Consider the following 18,069-nt stretch of genomic DNA (forward strand, 5'->3'; position numbering starts at 1 on the left):
ACAGCAATCCAAACATATTTTCCCATTTCAATCACTTTAATGATTTAATAAGCCTCTGCTCACTCTACTAGGGCAATATTATTGTTTATCGATTGCGTATTTTTAAAATGGAATCTCAGCTGTTCTGCTTATTTCTGCTTATTTCCAAAGTTTCCAATTAAGTAGGGAATAAGATCTTAATTCTAGTATGGTTCAAATACAATGAAGTGAAGGCCACATCTGCTTTTTCATCTACTCCTTTGTAGTCTAAGGATGGCTGGCTTCTTTACAGAAACTTAAACATGAGAAAATATAAGCACTGCTGTTAATGGGAAGATGTGTGAAGGTTCCTTTGCATGTTTGTTTTTTCCTTCTGGATTCCAAACAGGATTGGAGAACTTCATAAAGAATAATAATCCCACAGAAGACTCGTGTCACTTTGATACCAATTCCATGTTGGACTTGACATGCAGAAAGTCAAGCAAATTCAAATATTATAAACAACATGATAACTCCTCTTCATATAGAATAAGAGTGCTAAAGTTAGCTTGTGTGAGAGGTTTGTACCAATAAACGTGTCCATTCTCTTCTGTTACTCTTACCTCTCTATCTGACATTGTAGCTTATTTGCCCTTAAACACTGTAATTTCCATTGACTGATTCATAAATTGCCTAGACATTTGCATTGCAGAAAAAAACCTCACTATTCTCTTTGGCTCTGAAGATCTGAACACCAACCACCACACCTCTTAATTCTCCTTGTGCGATCAAAGCATGTCCTGAAACACAGTGACTCTCCAATCCCATGCACTCTGCTCTTCCTGAAAGCCAATAGAACCAGCCTAGTTTACAGCCTCCCCTTCCCAAACTGCCTCTGTAGTCTCTCCCAGTCTCTCTCCCGTTCTTCAGTGATAACTCCATTCACCACTGGAATCTGCTGTGGCACAATCCAGTTGTGTCTCTGCTGCTGAAAACCTGAGGTCATTGAGTACACAGAAAAGGATCAGGATTCTCAAGCCTCTCGAATCCAGCCATTTCCACGGTTTATATAGCACTGCATGTTACAACTTTTTTCAAGGAATTGAAAAAAGAAGGACTGAAAAAATGGAATGTTACCTAACGTAGTACAACTCTTACATAATCTATCACTGGAGCTCTAAGTTACATATGTATCATGAACATGATCCCACTCAACTCAGCTTAGGTTGTGCATCATTTTTCCATCCATAGTGGGATAAAGCTTTGGAAGTCCATAAAAAATAAAAGGGTCAAGATTAAGGTATTCAGAATTAGCCATGAATGCTATTATTGATTCACAAGAAATCCACATTAATTGTCAACATCAGCCAATGTGCCAGTTCTGCAATGTCTTTATTGTAACATATGTACAGATTATTTGCTTCATACCTGCTTTTCATGGCCACCATTTCACAAAGCACAATTTGTCTTGGACAAGCCACTAACATATGCTGAACATGATACTGAAAAAACCCTTGATGCTTTTTTTTTTTTCCTTCTGTATGTTGTACAGTATGTTCCAAATGTGTCAAGGACAGAAAATAAATTGACAGAAACTCAGATGACCCTTCTAAAACTATTCCCACAGTTTTATAGACTATAGACTTGGCATCTTAGAGTCACTCCTGCTTGAAACTACTCATATAGTGTTTTCTCCTAACACATACCACAGTTCCAAAATTTATCCACCTTGGCCTGTTTCTTTGCTTATGTCAGAGATTATTGTGGTCACTAGCTACATCCAGTGCTGAGATCTTTTCCATCCATGTTTATGTGATATATGATAAACATTCACCATCAGGGAATGTTCCCTGTGTTAGTGAATTACTCTAAAATTGTTGATTCTTTTGAGTAAACAAACAGAGGTATCAATGAATCATCAGGAAAAAAAAATAATTAACGCCAATTCTGCAAGCTTAAAAATCATAGACTTCTTTTCTCAATTTAAATGCATGTGACAGTCATAATTGTTAAAATTTGTACCTACATTATCCATAAAAACCTAATCTTACAAAAAAAAAAAAAAAAATGACTTTGTGTGTAAGAAATGCGTTTCCTGAACAATGAAAACATGTGCACACGCCTCATTTTGTTCCCAGCTGGCTGCCATTTTCTGTTTCTCTTTCATTAAGCTGATCTTTGGGTTGTCCATATTTCAGGAGAGAACCTTTATGACAATCATAATCCAAATGAAAACCTTATTCTTCTAAATCCTAAATTAGAGACAAATTTAAAGAGATACTTTCATATCAAACAGACTACCTTCAAATTCTGGAGTGCAAATGGCTTGCTTACTTTCTCTCATCTCCATCGCTCTTTGTAACTTCTTTCAGTTTCTCTTTTTTCTTTTTCAATCATTTTCATTAGACTTGTTTACCTCTAACTGTTACTCACTGTTTGACCAAATAGCAAGTCATGACATTATTTCACAGCAAAGAACGGCCACCGTGCTGTCCTTAGAGAAGTCAATGGCAAAATTCTCACTCACAGCAGAAGAAATGGAATATTGCTCTGATATATTTTAACCAAAACTCTTCTGGAAGAGCAGCTAATTAAATGCTCTGCCATTATGCTACTTTGCTTTTCTTAACTTTCTATTTGTCTGGGTTGAAATACTCAAATACTTCAAGAAATTGAGTTTTGTCTCCTCTCCTTTTTCCCTTGAAACCAAGAAACATATTCCTTTTCTATTCTTTGAAAATGTAATAATATGTTTCTTACCATCCACGCTGTGACAAAATCTCCCATCCAAGTCCCAACTGCAGCTACCTTCATAAAATTCTCATTCCTGATGCCCATGAAATCTGTTATAATGTATGCGCTGTGGAAACAAGAACACACATTGTAAGCTATACACATTTGCTTAATGCAGTTATAAAGAAATTGCTTAAGAGACGAAATTTATGATTACTGTGGAAAGATTTCCCATTTCTTTCATTATCACTTTTTCTGCTAGATCTGAGTCTTGCCATAGAACTGAACCAGGATGAGTCAATTTCAATTAGAAATGGAAACGTGAATCTGATTTTACAGGCCATGTCTCTTTTGAAGGTGTTAAAATAATGGTAGGCAAAGGCTTTAGGATTTTGTAACGCTTCTGGAAATATAAACTATTTTACTTTTTACCTCTTCCTTTGTACAAATGCACTTGCAGCATTGTCAGAATCAGTGACTTTGCAAAATCTTCATGAAAAAAATGAAATTCCTTTTCTCTTTAAAAGGATAATTGAGTCGCTTGACTTTTTACTCTACCAGTCACACAACAGTGCAAGCAAGATTTGCAGAATTTCAGTGAGAAATCACAACACATCAAATTTAGAATATTGATGATCTTATTAAGAATTAAGATAATTAAGAATAGCTTGTGTTTTTTTTTAATTCCAGCAGAAAATCTGAGCCAGCATTTATGTGCTGACCAACAGATGAAGAAAATCGGATCGTGTTTTTGTTAGTGACATATTAGCTGAAAGGTCACAAAATGTGTACAGAAACTAAATGAACACTTGCACAAAATGCCTGAAAAACGGGCCACATTGGTAACTCCAATAGCCCCACCTCATACAGCAGGCCTGCCACAGCCACCCCTGGTGTGCACAGGACGGGCTATCCAAACAGGCTGAGAAGTCACTGATCACTGAATGTAGGTATTAGCACACAGAAGAGATAATCAAAACAGACATTCGCACTTTTTTAAAATGGAAATCGAAATTCTCCATGTAGCCACTTGTTTTTACAAATGTTAAAAGTACCTGAAGGCTTATAGAAAGGTTGGATGAGCTGGATACAATACTTAAATACATAGAAAAGTCTTGAAAGTACCAATCATCCTAACAGTCCTTTTGATAATTTGAAACATGACCATTTTAAACATGAAAGCATCCAAGATGCCTAGTATAAATTGTACATTGTAGTCTATAAGTAATTAATGCCTACATTAAATACGTAAATTGACAGACCTTCAGTTAGAGTTAAAATAACATATTGTTATAAAGAAATGCTTAAAAACATGACCTACTAATATTTTAAGTGCATTTACTGATTGAAATACAGCTACAACTTTCTGTGGAAGACGGAAAATGTTTTAGCACTGTCATTATCTTATTAGAAGTCATTATCTTCTTAGTAAAGAAATACACTGGTATTTTATTAACTATTTAATTAACTACTAGTATTGCATCTTGTGTCTTTTATACTCTCTGCAGTTTTATTTTCATTTCAAAACACAAAGAGAAATTGACTTTTTTTAAAGTATGCATTTTTGGCTGCTAAAAGTGAAAAAACCCTCCATTTTTAATTTTCAGGCTTTAGTTTAAATATAAATGAGAGCAGCTGACATTTTCAAAGAAGCCATGATTGCCTGATGATGTTACTGGGATGTATATTTTAGCAGTACCAAAAGTAAAATTAATTCTATTGTGGAAAAATCCCCACTTTTTTCTGGCTGTAGCTAGTGATTAGAGCAGTTTTCATTAGCTGGCTACTCTGCTTCCTGGCTCGGACCCATGTCTCCACCTTGCAGGAGGGCTGACAGCTGTTGGGTTCCAGTTAACTGTCATGGGCAGCCTAGATTTTCTATAGCTTGTCAAAAGGCTTCGTTTTGCTTTGCCATACTTATGTTCTGTAGCAAGGTGCATTCATATTGCATGAATTGCACAATCTAAGAAAACACTGAGAGGAAAAACACAGCAGTTAAAGCTTGTAACAAGAGTCAAAAGCTCTTCAGAAACTGACAGGATAAGTGTAAATAATTAAATGTTGAAGGCCCAATACTTGTGAATATTGTAGATAAGGGACAAGTTTGCAATTGGGATTCGGGACAAACCCATTATTAACCTTTGACAGTAAAACTGGAAGCCGCAAAGCCAGGGAAATTGCTCTTTAGAGGCCATCCTACTGAAGGTAGATCACAATTCTGACAGAACAGGACAAAACAGAGGAACCAAAAGAAGGTTGAGACACATAGTTCTAAAACAGAGTCCAAAAAAATCACGTCATAAGGTGCTGTCTACATTCATTTTGTTGCAAAAGTTAAGTTAATAGCAGCAAGTCAGTAAAAAGATGTATGAGCGCAATGCATTTGATCACTTTTTTAGAGTCAGCAGCAGTGTGCGCACAGAAGAAAGAGGGAAGCAACAGCACTAGCCGAGATAAATTGTTCAGAGTAAGGAAGATATCAGAGCATTTTTTTCAAAGAAGGATGATACTTCAGCAGCTGCCAAAATGATGAACAGTCTGAAAGTAAATGAAACATTTTTGATTTTATGTTGGATAAAGATGTACAGGCCACTGTGGTGCTATCAGCATTGTTCTAGGCACTGGAATAAAAGTCATGGCTGAAACTCAGTGCTGAGATGATGTTTTCTTGACCATTACAAGAATCTAAAACTGGGATATAGCTTGAAATTAGATACTTAAGTTTGGACACTTAAATTTAAGTGTAAGCCAAGGATCCAAATTCTCAATGGAGCCCTAATCAGAATAGTCAATACAGATTAGAGCATGAGTCATCCTTACACTAGTGCTGACATGCTGGGTGAAGGATTTGTTTGATTTATATTGCTGCAGGATGGTTACACATATCCTGGTCACCAGATGATAATCCAAAGAGATCTGGATCTCTCGTAAGGCCTGTGACAAATGTGACAATGAAGATTCATCTGAACAGAACCCTAGGTCTCCATGGAGTACAATGAAAGCAAAGCCGCTTTTAGAAGGATTTAGTTTTCTTTTTATGCGTTTTGGCAACCTTGGTGCATCTCAAATACCCTTCAGCTGGCTTTTTATACCCTTTAGAGTATCTAAGGCACATGGCACACAGGGCATGTTCTGTACAGAGCCTCTAATAGCTATACCCATAGAGAGTGGTAATTTAAGGCTCTTTGAAAAGGAGGGAGGACTAGATATCTTTTATGTTGAGTGACAAAAAGTTTACATATGTTCTGCAGTCTGATATGTGCTTTTCTGAGGCAGTTCTATTATATGACGTGCCCCCTAAATAGCTGATTATCTATATGAAATTCATCTTCCTTGCTGCACCTGGCAAAGTGAAATGCTTTGACAACAACCAGCAATTGACAGCATGGGAGTTCACTCAGGCTGCAAAGATGTGCTTAGATGTGGCACCACAAGCTTCCATTGCTCTTAATTTAGCAAAGGCAAAGTGTGTCAGCATTAATGAAAACATACACAAAAGACTGCATACAGTTCCTGATCCATATTTCTTACTCTAAAATGACAGAATGGCAAATGAGAAACTTGGTAGCACTTTTCTCAGCTGAAAAGCTACCCCTCTACTGCAAGAAATGGAAGTCAGAGCCACAGGGTACTAGAAGATGCATGAAGACAACAAGACCTGCTGTCCTACAAGTTGGCACATAATAATGCGAATGGCATAAAGCACAGCTACCAACAAACAGTATGAAGTGCACAGCAGCCAGTCAGCTCCTAACCAGCCCCAGTGCAGACTTTGGAGTTTCAGATGAAACTTTTTCTATGCCACTACAACAGAGAGAACTAAGAGGCACTGAACTGGTGATTTTCCTTGAGAAGATGTCAAAGAGGTAACAGCCACAAGAGGGTGAGCAGGCTAATCTCCAAGAACACAACAAAAAGAGGATGCAAAATCAGCTTAGCCATAGTGAGACAGATCCATGGCACAGTACAGAACACCTGAGACTGATGGACTCATGCTGTAAGTGAACATTACTGTTTGGTAACTTACATATAAGCGTGCTTTTTTGTTTTTGTTTTAGAACAGACAACAGAACTGTGATTCTGAAAACCTCTGCTCATCAGTCTACAGGTCTGAGGACTGCCTAACTTACACTGAGGACTTGGCTTTTAAAGCTCCCAAGCCATTTAAAGTTCTGCTGCTAGGCATGTACAGGAGCTGCTCACTCTTCAAAGGAATAAGCCATCTGGCTTATAGCTCACATCCTGTATTGATTGATATGCATAAAGTGTTTATTCCTCCACTTGGTTTGCCTGTGGATTTCCATCTGTGAAGTGTTTTAGAAGCCTGCCTAGAAGACAAGGCCCATTGGAAAATGAAGCAATTGCATTTCTGTCTGTTAATGTAAAAGAGGTGTATGCACCTCACTTAGACGGTAGGGAACACATGACATCCAGCACCTATTCCAAGGGACGCTGGTTCAATGACTTTCCAAGTTAGAGAATTCTGTCTCACTGTCACTCTCAATATGAAAATCAGAAGTGATGACCAACCCCTATTAGGACAGCAGGTTTTTTTGTAAATGGTACTCTCCAAGAGTATAAGAAATATGTTTCAGCCTCCTTTAAGTGTAACAGAAACTGTATAGTCCTCAGTACTGGGAAGACATGGACCTGTTGGAGAGGGTCCAGAGGAGGCTACAAAAATGATCAGAGGAATGGTGGAAAGGCTGAGAGAGTTGGGGTTGTTCAACCTGGAGAAGAGAAGGCTCCAAAGAGACCTTATTGCAGCCTTTCAATATATAGAGGGGGCTTATACGAAAGAGGAGGACAGACTTTTTAGTAGGGCCTATTGTGACAGGACAAATGGTAATCATTTTAGACTAAAAGAGGGCAAATTTAGATGGGACATGAGGAAGAAATTTTTTACAACGAGGGTGCTGAAAGACTCACTCAGAGAGGTGGTAGATGCCTCATTCCTGGAAACACGCAAGACCAGGCTGGATGGAGCTCTGAGCAACCTGATCTGGTTGGAGATGTCCCTGCTCATCGCAGGAGGGTTAGACTAGGTGACCTTTGAAGGTCCCTTCCAACCCAAAAAATGATCCTATGATTCTATGATTCCATATCTTGTACAAGTATCATCTTTCACATATAACACATATAACGTGTTCCCTTTCCTTCACTTTCAGAGAAGTAGAATGGATGCCACCGGTCAAGACAGGAGCCTGGATTAGATCACAAGTACGGTTGTAATTAATGTGTTTCAAGCAAATTGAGACAGGATTTAAAATATAGTTTCTTTATTGCAAATTGTTGGAGTTTCTTGTTCCCTATGTGGACTTTTTATACGTAGCTGTTTATACTTCCACTTAAACTCTATGGCCACCACCTAAGTTTTTTTTTTAACTGAAGCAATGAAATAAACACTTGCCTCTTACATGTCTGTTTGGTACTACAGGAGAGGATTAAAATGGTTACTTACTGCTAAGTGAACTGTTAATTGAAAATTGTTTTAGTGGACAATCAAATAAGTTAAGAGAACCATGTTCACTATTTAGCATCTCTTTTTAATAGGTCAGTAAAATTCTGGAACTAATCCACAAAACTGTAGCATGAGCTGGTACATTACATGCCCTATTTGATATCACTTCATTAATGAAATGAATCATCATACAGTAAAAAGGTCCAAAATGATAGCACAGGTGCCCAGAGACACAGGCAGGACAAGTGGCCTTGGACATACCCATTTTGAGGGTTTAAAGAGGATCTTGACTCATCATACTGTAACACACTCTGCAGACATACAAGCTTGCAGTCTCAGCCCTTGCCGTACATGTTGTGAGAAGGGTAATGAGTGCTGATTTTCAACAAGTTGCTAAACAGGAAGTTAAATTATACACATGTACACTGAGGAAAAATATATGTTCAGAGTTTCTAAAATTTAGAAAAATGTTATAAAGGTTTTTTTTTAGATTTTATAGTCTGTTAAATGTTGTAGGTTTGTTTATCTTAAAAACTGGATAATATGTTAATATTTTTAAAAATTGTTACTAAAAGTTAAAAATAACATTCACAGTTACTAGAGAATATAACAAGCAATGCATTTGGGAAGATTAAGTCAGGTTAGTAATTTACCAAGAGAGAGATGCAGTAAAACACGGTATTTTAAATAAATACTTGGCGCAACACTGGTAAGAATGGTTTTGAACAATGCTGCACTGGCTGAACTCTTCAGAATGGGACATGGCTTACATGCAACCATTCCCAGCGTTGACATTTCAGTACAGCTAAGAAGGGATAAGGGCAGATGTGCAGCAATATTCTCAGAACTGGCAGTTACAAGAAAAAGATATTTCACTTAAAAAAATAACAAAAAAAAAAAAAAGAGAGAACTCCTCATATCATCCGCAGAATTTAAACAAAATTAAATTAAATAGTTGGAACTTTACCACTTTGAACAAGTGCTTTGAAAACGTTTAAAACTTCTGTGAATTCCAGCATCAACTTTGTACTTTCTATCCATTTCAGTTTTAGGGATGGCAGAGAAGTTTAAATGCATTATTATATTGCTGAATAAACTAGTAATGGCAGTATTATTAGACCAATTTGCAGTTGGCAAAAAACACTGAATGGACTCTGTATGTAAGTAGCAGCCCAACTGGGAAAGCAAAAGCAGAAATATATTTTAGCAAACTTTGGTAGAAACTTACAAGTATTAGCAGATAATGCAATTTTACATATTGATCATTCTTTAACGTATTCAACTTTCCTGAATCATTGATATTGTTTGCTTGTTTGTTTTAATAAAGTAGAATAATTAAATGCCAGAAACCTACAAACAACATGTCACAAGTTAATTTATTGGAACTGAGGGAACAAGGCAAGGCTGGCATAGAATCTCTGCTGACAGATTTCTGCTGAAAAGAATTTGAACTGGCTCTGAAAAAAATTGTAAGCCCATAATGTAAAATAAACGTGTGAAAATTTCTCACGAGTTCACTTTTAAAAAATAACTTATTATAAACAAAGTAGATTTCTTATTTAACAATAATGTTTTAAGGCTTTGTGAAGATTAATATTAGTTTGAATTTCAAGGGTCTGCTGTAGTGATTGGGTGAAACAAGGCCCATGTGCCTTCTTTTAACACTTTATTTTCAAGAACCACAGATAGATACCCTGCAGCTGAATGACAAGTGGCCAAAGGACTATCAGCATAGACCAGGAGACTTCTAGTGCTTTACTGAACAGTGCAAGACACTGCAGCGACCTCTGACCAGAACAAGGTGAGATGCTTCTCTACAGCAATGTTTGACCAGTATTTGAACCTCTTGAATGGAGTTTGACTTTGAGAAGTAATTGAAAATACAGATGAATGCCACCTGCGTATGGATGCCCATTTTTAAAGCAGTGGAGATTGACATGTGACTCACGTTACAAACTGCATCAAAATACGTAAACATGTATTGAAGGAGTATAATTGCTGCTAAATATGCTGTTTTAAAAATATATATTTTTGCTTATTTATTACGGTATTAGTAGAGTGTGATAAGTTTTAATTTTGACATTTTTGTTTCCAGAGTTCTGCTACAGAGACATGTCAGGGTATCCGAAGCAGAAGAGACATCCCTTACAGGCTAGAAGGTGATTTCTCTGCCACACAGGCTTTAAATGACAATTTCAAATCCATTCACATTACCTTTTACGTAAGATATGAAGATATGTGATTTGGCTTGTGTGCTTGCAGTGCCAGTGCTGCTGGTACCTCTGTCTCTTTTTTCAAAGTTATCAGGAGTAAAAAATGGTCAGGAGCATTTTACTGTCATTATAAAATGGTAGGTCATGCAGAGTCTGTAACCACTTGAAGGAACATATTGTTATTAATAGATTTGGAAAAAAAACAAATAACTGGAGATACAAGCGTATTTACAAAATGCAAAGTTCTCAAGCTGAAAATAATCTTGTGGTTTGATTTAAAAATTAAGTTACTTATACTTAGAAGTATTTAGTTTTATTTTTTTCCGGCCTGTTTCTATGATCATTCTAGCTTTCTTTCCAAATCTGCAAATCATAAGCATTTGCATAATTTTAATTTATTTTGCTGTTTGGGACAGGAAATCTTTCCAATCTGAAAAAAATCTTGGGAGACTGAAAAAAAGTTTAATGTCCAAATAACTTTAGATTAGCATTTCTTATGCAAGTTTTTTCTTCCAGAAAAATGTATTTCTACCTCAAACTACAATGCAGAATAAGGTCAGATATTCCTTTAGAGGATTCAAAGTTTAACTACAGATATGAAAACATTCATCTTTCAACAGGAAGGTAATTTAAAGCCTAATTACATCTGAATAGTATCAAAGTCAATTTACCAATTTCCTGATTTCTATAGAAATATTATTGTTTCACAAGAAACTTATCATGTTTCTTTATGAGCCAGTACCACAGTATGTAAACAATGTTGTGAGAGAATGAGTAAAATGGACCATGTAGGACTTGTAAAGACTATTTTAAATCAGTGAAACCAATATGGGACTTCATATCACGATCATTAAACTTGTAAAAAGTAGTATAGAAGTGTTAAGGTTGTAGAACAGGTGAGTTAACTAAACTGATTTTTAAAAATAAGTATTTCTTTGAATTATTCTCTATAAAGACAAGTAATATTTGTAATGAATGAGTCAGGAACAAGACCAGTCAGTGACAACATCTGAGACTGAACGGAAGGATGGTGGGGCAAAGTCCTGCTACATTGCATTGCAGAAGTATAAATTTAGGAAAAAAAGCAAGAGTGAGTAAGTAATCCCTGCTTGGAGCTTGTGGGGTGCTCGCTGAATTAATAGAAATGAAATTGGACTTCATGGAAGTTCAAGGATAAGACGAAGTTTTCTTAAGTGTTAGATTATTGACAGATCCATCAAATAATTAGTAACAATTAAATAAACAGGTAAAATCACAGAAAAAAAAATAGGTTGGAAGAAAACTCAAGGGATGAACTTGTCCAACCCCTCATGCTAAATATGGCTAAGTGGCATTAGATCAGATAGCTCAAGGTCTTGTTTATGCTTACAGGCTGTTTATTTTAAATTATGTTCATTTAAAATTATTTATTTAAATCTAAATCCTTTCTCAAAAGCAAAGACAGCGTTTGTTAAACTCCTGAACAAAATTCAAAAGGGTGCTAGGAATGAGTACACTTTACAGTTGACTGCTCTGGATTTCTAGTTCAAGCGATGTCCTTGATTATGACAAGACCTCACCCATTTACCACAGTGCTAAAGAGCCAAGGATTTAGCACAGAATACAGCTATGTAAACAGCTAAGATTTTCCTTTTCCTATCCTGCGATCAGAGTTCAATAAAATAAAGGAACACAGCACTTCATTTTTAACTTCACATCATTACATAGTTTAGTTTTTGTTAAATATTCCCCTCAAAATAAATGTATTTTATATTAGTGTAAATAATATAAAACTTAAACATATACACAGACACTTTTTTTTGGTTTTTTTACATTGAGAGACAGGATAAGTCAAAATGCAATAAATTGTACAATTAAATGAAAATATGAACTCTGTTTCCTATAGGATCTTTGTGTTGTATATAGGGAAAGCCTGAACAAAAAATGGAGCAAAGGCCCTTGGAGAAACTCTGCTTAGTTCCTTCTTCATAAACACTAAGGGCTTTCACACCTACTCCACGGATTCCACCAGGGGGTGCGGGAATCTCTCAGCATGCCAAGTGAATGATGAAAGAAGACCACCAATTGACCCAAAACAGAGAAAAACTTGCATAACAGGGGAAGCAGAATATTAAAAAAATACTTAAAAGAAGGAAGAAGGGTAGGAGAACTGGGAAACTGGGCTGATAAAGTTGATGGGAAGGAAATGACAATGAGTATACACAGAATTGCAGAAATACATTTCAAGAACAAAATATTTGAAAAGAAAGAAAGGTCAAATGCTAGAATGGAACAGACGTGGTCACGATCCTCAAATGTTTTCAGGAAAAGTGTTTAGATTCAGCTGTACTTTGCTACTCCTTTTGTAAAGACTCAACTGCCTAGAATCTCAGCATTGTAGACCAAGTCCCACTGCAAGAAGAAAAACGGACAGATTCTTCCTTCCTTGAGAAGCACACAGATAAAATCTTACTTTCAGACAAAGGAATAGCTCCAAGCTTTCTATAATGTTTACTTTACTGCTTATAGCTGCTTATGGATGCTTTACTGTATTAGGGTGTGTGCAGATAAAGGGAGACTGAAATTTCAGTTTATTCAAGGAATTGAGAGTGTATATCAGCCCAGAACATCAGTACACAATGGCACAAATAACTGCACAAAGATCTTATGAAGACCCAAAATGGTATTAGCATGTCAGCCTTACTAGGCTTTTCAAAGAACCATGTCAGTAGAAACAATAATTCAGCCCAAACCCCAATTTTTTTCAGATTGAAGATGGATACTACAATTTGATTCAATCACAAATGAACCCTAAATAAGAACCTTCTGAAATACTTCCTGTGAAAATGTTCTGTTCTAAAATGTTATCCAAGTTCTACAGTCTGTATACACATAGCCAGTGCTCAGTTCATACACCAAAATGAAGTAGGAAATTCTCATATGAGAAAAAGTTATTATTTAAAGCTACTTAGAGGTACAAAAGAACAGGAAATATCTTTTTGTTAGGTATGTTTGGGTTTGTATCTGTTGAAGATGAGTGGTGTATATCAGTCTTGCTGCAGTCTATAAAACCAAGCTGGCATACAGAAACTGTTGGGAGTTAAGAAATAATGATCTCCCACTCTCACAAGTACCTTTGAGAAGGAATGGAAAGAAAATCTGACATGACAACTCAGGAGATGGTCTGAGGATTTGGTTGGCTTCTCTCACAATGTAATAACAGCAGCAGATTGCAGAGCAGATGGAATAGAACTAGACTTCAAGCAATATACAAATCAATAAACCGAGGAGATTGCTTCTTTACTGTATTACTTGAAAATGATCTATAAAGAACAACTGGGTCTAGGGCCAGTCATCTGACAAGAGCTGGCATATGATCATGGCAGAGAATTGCACATGGAAAATGCAGGGAAGAAGACAGTCTGTTCTTTCACTCTTTGGCTGACAAAGCAAACATCTCTATCATGACTACCTGACCATCCAATGGTTGATATAATCTGAAGAGTCCAATGCTATAATAGATCTGCTGTAAATTTGCTCTGTATTTTACTGACTGTTACATTTTCTTACACCACCCAGCATTTTAAATGAAAACATCACTGAAATAAAGGGGGGAAATGTCAAAAGTTTTTTGAGAATTTTATCCTCAAATCAACATAACTCTATTGCAGACTGTCCGTTTTGCAATACGGTCTTCTTTTAATGACTTGAAAATGAGTTATCAGAACATAGATATGTCAGAATCAAACACTGCAAGTGTTTGCTCAGGCACTATCACTTATAATAGAACTTTAAGACACACAATGGAAAAAAGACACAAATTGTGGTGTGAACTTCATCCTCAAAAATAATATTATCCTAATTTTTCCCAAGTAAAGGACTAGCACATCACCAAACAATGGAGAGATACATGTATGTGCATTTTTGATGCCCAGACCCTAAATTTCGGTGGTTTGGTCCATATTTTTAAGGCCTGTTAGTTACAAATACTGGGTTTCATCTCAGTTCATCTCATCATCTCACCTCATCTACAGACTTAAAAAAAAAAAGATCCCCTAGAAAAGTGCATTTCTCTCCACAGTCAATGGAGAAAAATAAGCACTTTACAGAAGTAATTTGTCTGACTTATCTGAGACATCTGCACTGGGTTTGGCTGGGATGGAGTTAGTTTTCTTTATAGCAGCTCATATGGTGCTGTGTTTTAGATTTGTGACCAAAAAGGTGTTGATAACACACTAGTGCTGCCTACTGACATTAACCTGCAAGAATATCTCCAAATCAGACGAATCATCTTCTGGAGATCTCAGTTCAGTTAAATGTAAATGTAGTTTGCTCACTTTAGATTCATCTTTATTGGATTCTTAAACTGTGAGATATGACAACAAATGGATTTTTATGTTTTAAGAGTGGTCTCACATCCATAAAATGTCCTTGCAAGTCGCACACATCCCAAACTGCAACTAAAACCAGTGAGACACTAAAGATAAAATATGCAGTTTTGGAAAATACCATTCTAACTGAAAAAAAAATACCTTTTATTTAGTTGTAAGTTCAAAAAAGATGTTTTCAAATAGCATAAAAGATTACATGAGAAAATACTGTCAGTAAGAAACCTTTACAAGAACGAGTAAGTTGCAATTAAGATTTCATTAAAATACTAAGTCAAATTTAAGGTTGAACAGATGGCTAGTAGGATAGATATAACCAGAATTAAACTATGGAGTAAATATTCTATCTTTGCCTAATGTTCATCATGGAAACCCTTTCAAAGTACTACTGTTCAACAACAATCTGATCCAGAGACAGTTTCATACTGTCTGAAAGTTATCATCCATGTGTTACTAGCTGAAGCAAATAGTGTCATTAATAAGAATACCTTGAGATCTTTACATGTGGATGCTCACAAAGCTTCAGAAGCAATACCAATGTATTTTATGTTATTTCCTTAGTTTACTTATTGATTATGAGGGAGATTTTGTAATTGAACTGGTATTCTACAATGATGAATGGAAGAAAGAGAAGGTTGCAGGATGGCTTTCAGAGCAATTATAAACCCTTTTCTCTGCTCAGGAACTACCACTGCAAAAATTCTCCCAGCATTCTGAAGCCAAGTGAGGACATGATAATGTTAAAAGTTCCTGCTCTGAAGCAGACAAGACAGAATGCAATTCTTCAGTTAAAAACATATCTTTTAAAGCCTTATACAATATTATGTTGTTTAAAAAAGAAGATAAAGATAATAAACAGCTCACTTTCAAGCAGTAATGGACACACCACTATGAAGGTAGAAGGCAGTAAAATACTGTGAGACTTATTCAGCAGAAAATACTGGCTAGAGGTGAAGTATGACTAAATTATCATATTTCAAGGCTTTTAAATCCCATTCGTAATTAGAATTTAAATATATCTTTCTTTAAACTTTTGTTATTTTCACTAGCTGTATATCAGATATAGTGCTCACTAAGTGTTTTTCAAATGTCTTTTTCAAATGCTCACATGTTTACAGAAAAGGAATTTGTATCTAAAGACAGGTCACAGCATTAAATCAGACATAAAACTGCAGATCTCCTTTTGACATATGTATCGAGTCTGGCTGGGATGGGTTTAACTTTCCTCATAGCACCACGTAATAGTGATGTTGTTTGCATTTGTAGCTTTAGTGGTGTTGATAACACTAACAGGACAATGCAGACAATCTATGCAAAACCTAAAAAGGAAGCACCCCCCATGTTAGTGGGTTTATCTCCCATAGTGTTTAAAGAACCTTTTCTTGTCTTCCTTTGAAGGCCATTCAGTCAGTAGTCTGTCACATTTGTGAACTGAAATTCAATTTCTTGTTCTGTACTGCAAATGAAACCAAAACCCTCTGCGAGATGAGAAAAAAAAAATAATGGACTGTGACCCTGTCCCTTTTGATTTACTGGTTGTACAGGCACATTGTGCATTACAGTGAGTCAATCTCTTTAATTTCCCCAAAGGTTGTATCTTGGGGCTGGCAGGAGATCTGCCCCTTGCAGGAATCCAGTTCCACTTTTTCACCACGTTTTCACATACTTGCCATTATACTACAGGGTGTTCATTTGCCAGCACTTTTTTTCTGTACTGACCAGAATTCAGCTGTTTTACAGGTGATTCTTTATTCCAAATAAAAACCAGGCAAGTAGCAGTGCAAAAGAATGAATTTTACATATTTTCATCTTTTTCTACTTCCCATGAAAACATAGAATAATTTAGGTTGGAAGGAACCTCTGGAGAACACCTAATCCAAACTCTTGCTCATGACAGGGCTGATTTCAACCTGATCAAGTTGAAGGAAGTCAAGATCTTCCCTCAAAAGTAGGGAACAACTCAGGGTGTTGCTGAAGTTTCAAACCTCCACAACTGCAGAAGAGTCAGAGATGAGGAGCAGCACGAGGGATATCTTCTGCTACGCTGAAGATGCCACTTGGGAAACTGCTTAGAGTTTTATTAAAATAATATAAATATCCCCGCCCTGTTTTGCAGGTTGGATGACCCATTTCAGGAAGACTGACAGCAGCAGACACTCCAAAAAGAAGGTTTATTCTGTGCTCTGCTGATTTAATTACTTTAAATACATTTCAACTGATCACATTTGGAAAGATGAAGGCAAACACTCCACTCATCTAAATTTGAAGTGAAAGTAATAGCATTTTTTGCCAGAAACATACTATTTTTCTTAGTTTTAAGTTTTTCTTTCTTTTTCTTTTTTTTTTTTTTTCTGATAAGCGTTCTGAACTGATGAAGAAGTGCACTCAAGTTTTGAAAATTTCACATGAACTACATTCATCTTGGCAGTAATCGTGTTGTTACAGAAAGGAAAACACTGTGCAAAATAAAAACAAAAGTGTTCACTGTTTTTGGGCTGAAACGCCTACAAAAACTTCTTGTTAAACAAGGATTTACTAATAGAATGATAAAGAAATGGCTATACATTTGGCTAGTTAAGAAGGCATCTTCACTTGGCTACCTTTGGTCTTTAACTAAGCTGCTGAAATAGTAATTAGCAATTTTAAAAAAATATTTCTTTTTTTTCTATTTCCTTAAAGGAAAATGAGAGTTTGGCATGAATTCATCGCATTGTCAGGACACATTTCTAAGACTAAGAGAACCTCTTCTTACAAGCAGACCACTCGGGATTGAAAGAAACCATCTCACAGATGAGGAACACACGGGTCTCCTCCATAACACAGCTGGGTTCTTGATGTGCTGTGGTCGTGATACATTTCCATTACTTTTCCAACATCCCATGTTCCCTCTAATCTGTTGCAGGCTTGACAATGTCTGGCACAGCCCCATATCCAAACTGTAACTGGTATGGCTGGCTGTAACAAGAAGTACAGTGCTGCCTTGTTATGCAAATGTACCTGTGGGAAGACAGCACCAGCCATATGGCTTTTTCCAGACAGAGGAATAAGTTTGGGTTTGGAAAATAAGCACATGAACTCTGCTGGTATGCTGTTTTCAGTCTGGAAGAGAAACAGCCTCACCAACAGAAGTTTTCTGAGGGTTTTCTATCCCTTTTCTTATTGCTCTATTTTTACTGCAGTCGTAACAGTCAGCTTATGATTACATTCATCTCTCTGCATGTCTCTCAGGTAAGGTTTAGTTACCAGCACTTCTATTTCTCACAAAAATTTATATGACTACCCTGAGACAAAACTGAAATCTCAAATCTTTTTTTTCTAGAAAATATAGAAATGAGCT

The 18,069-nt window shown here is 36.3% G+C and overlaps 1 protein-coding gene across 1 annotated transcript in view; it reads right to left on the reverse strand.

Moving 5' to 3' along the window:
- Positions 1–18,069, reverse strand: part of TMEM117 (transmembrane protein 117) — a 204,063-nt gene that overhangs the window by 116,334 nt on the left and 69,660 nt on the right. Inside the window, exon 4 of the mRNA XM_065854241.2 lies at positions 2,719–2,818. Coding sequence (XP_065710313.1) covers positions 2,719–2,818 — 100 coding nt within the window. The remainder of the gene's footprint in view (positions 1–2,718; positions 2,819–18,069) is intronic.

Source organism: Patagioenas fasciata, chromosome 1 (assembly GCF_037038585.1).
Source record: "Patagioenas fasciata isolate bPatFas1 chromosome 1, bPatFas1.hap1, whole genome shotgun sequence".
Taxonomy (NCBI): domain Eukaryota; kingdom Metazoa; phylum Chordata; class Aves; order Columbiformes; family Columbidae; genus Patagioenas; species Patagioenas fasciata.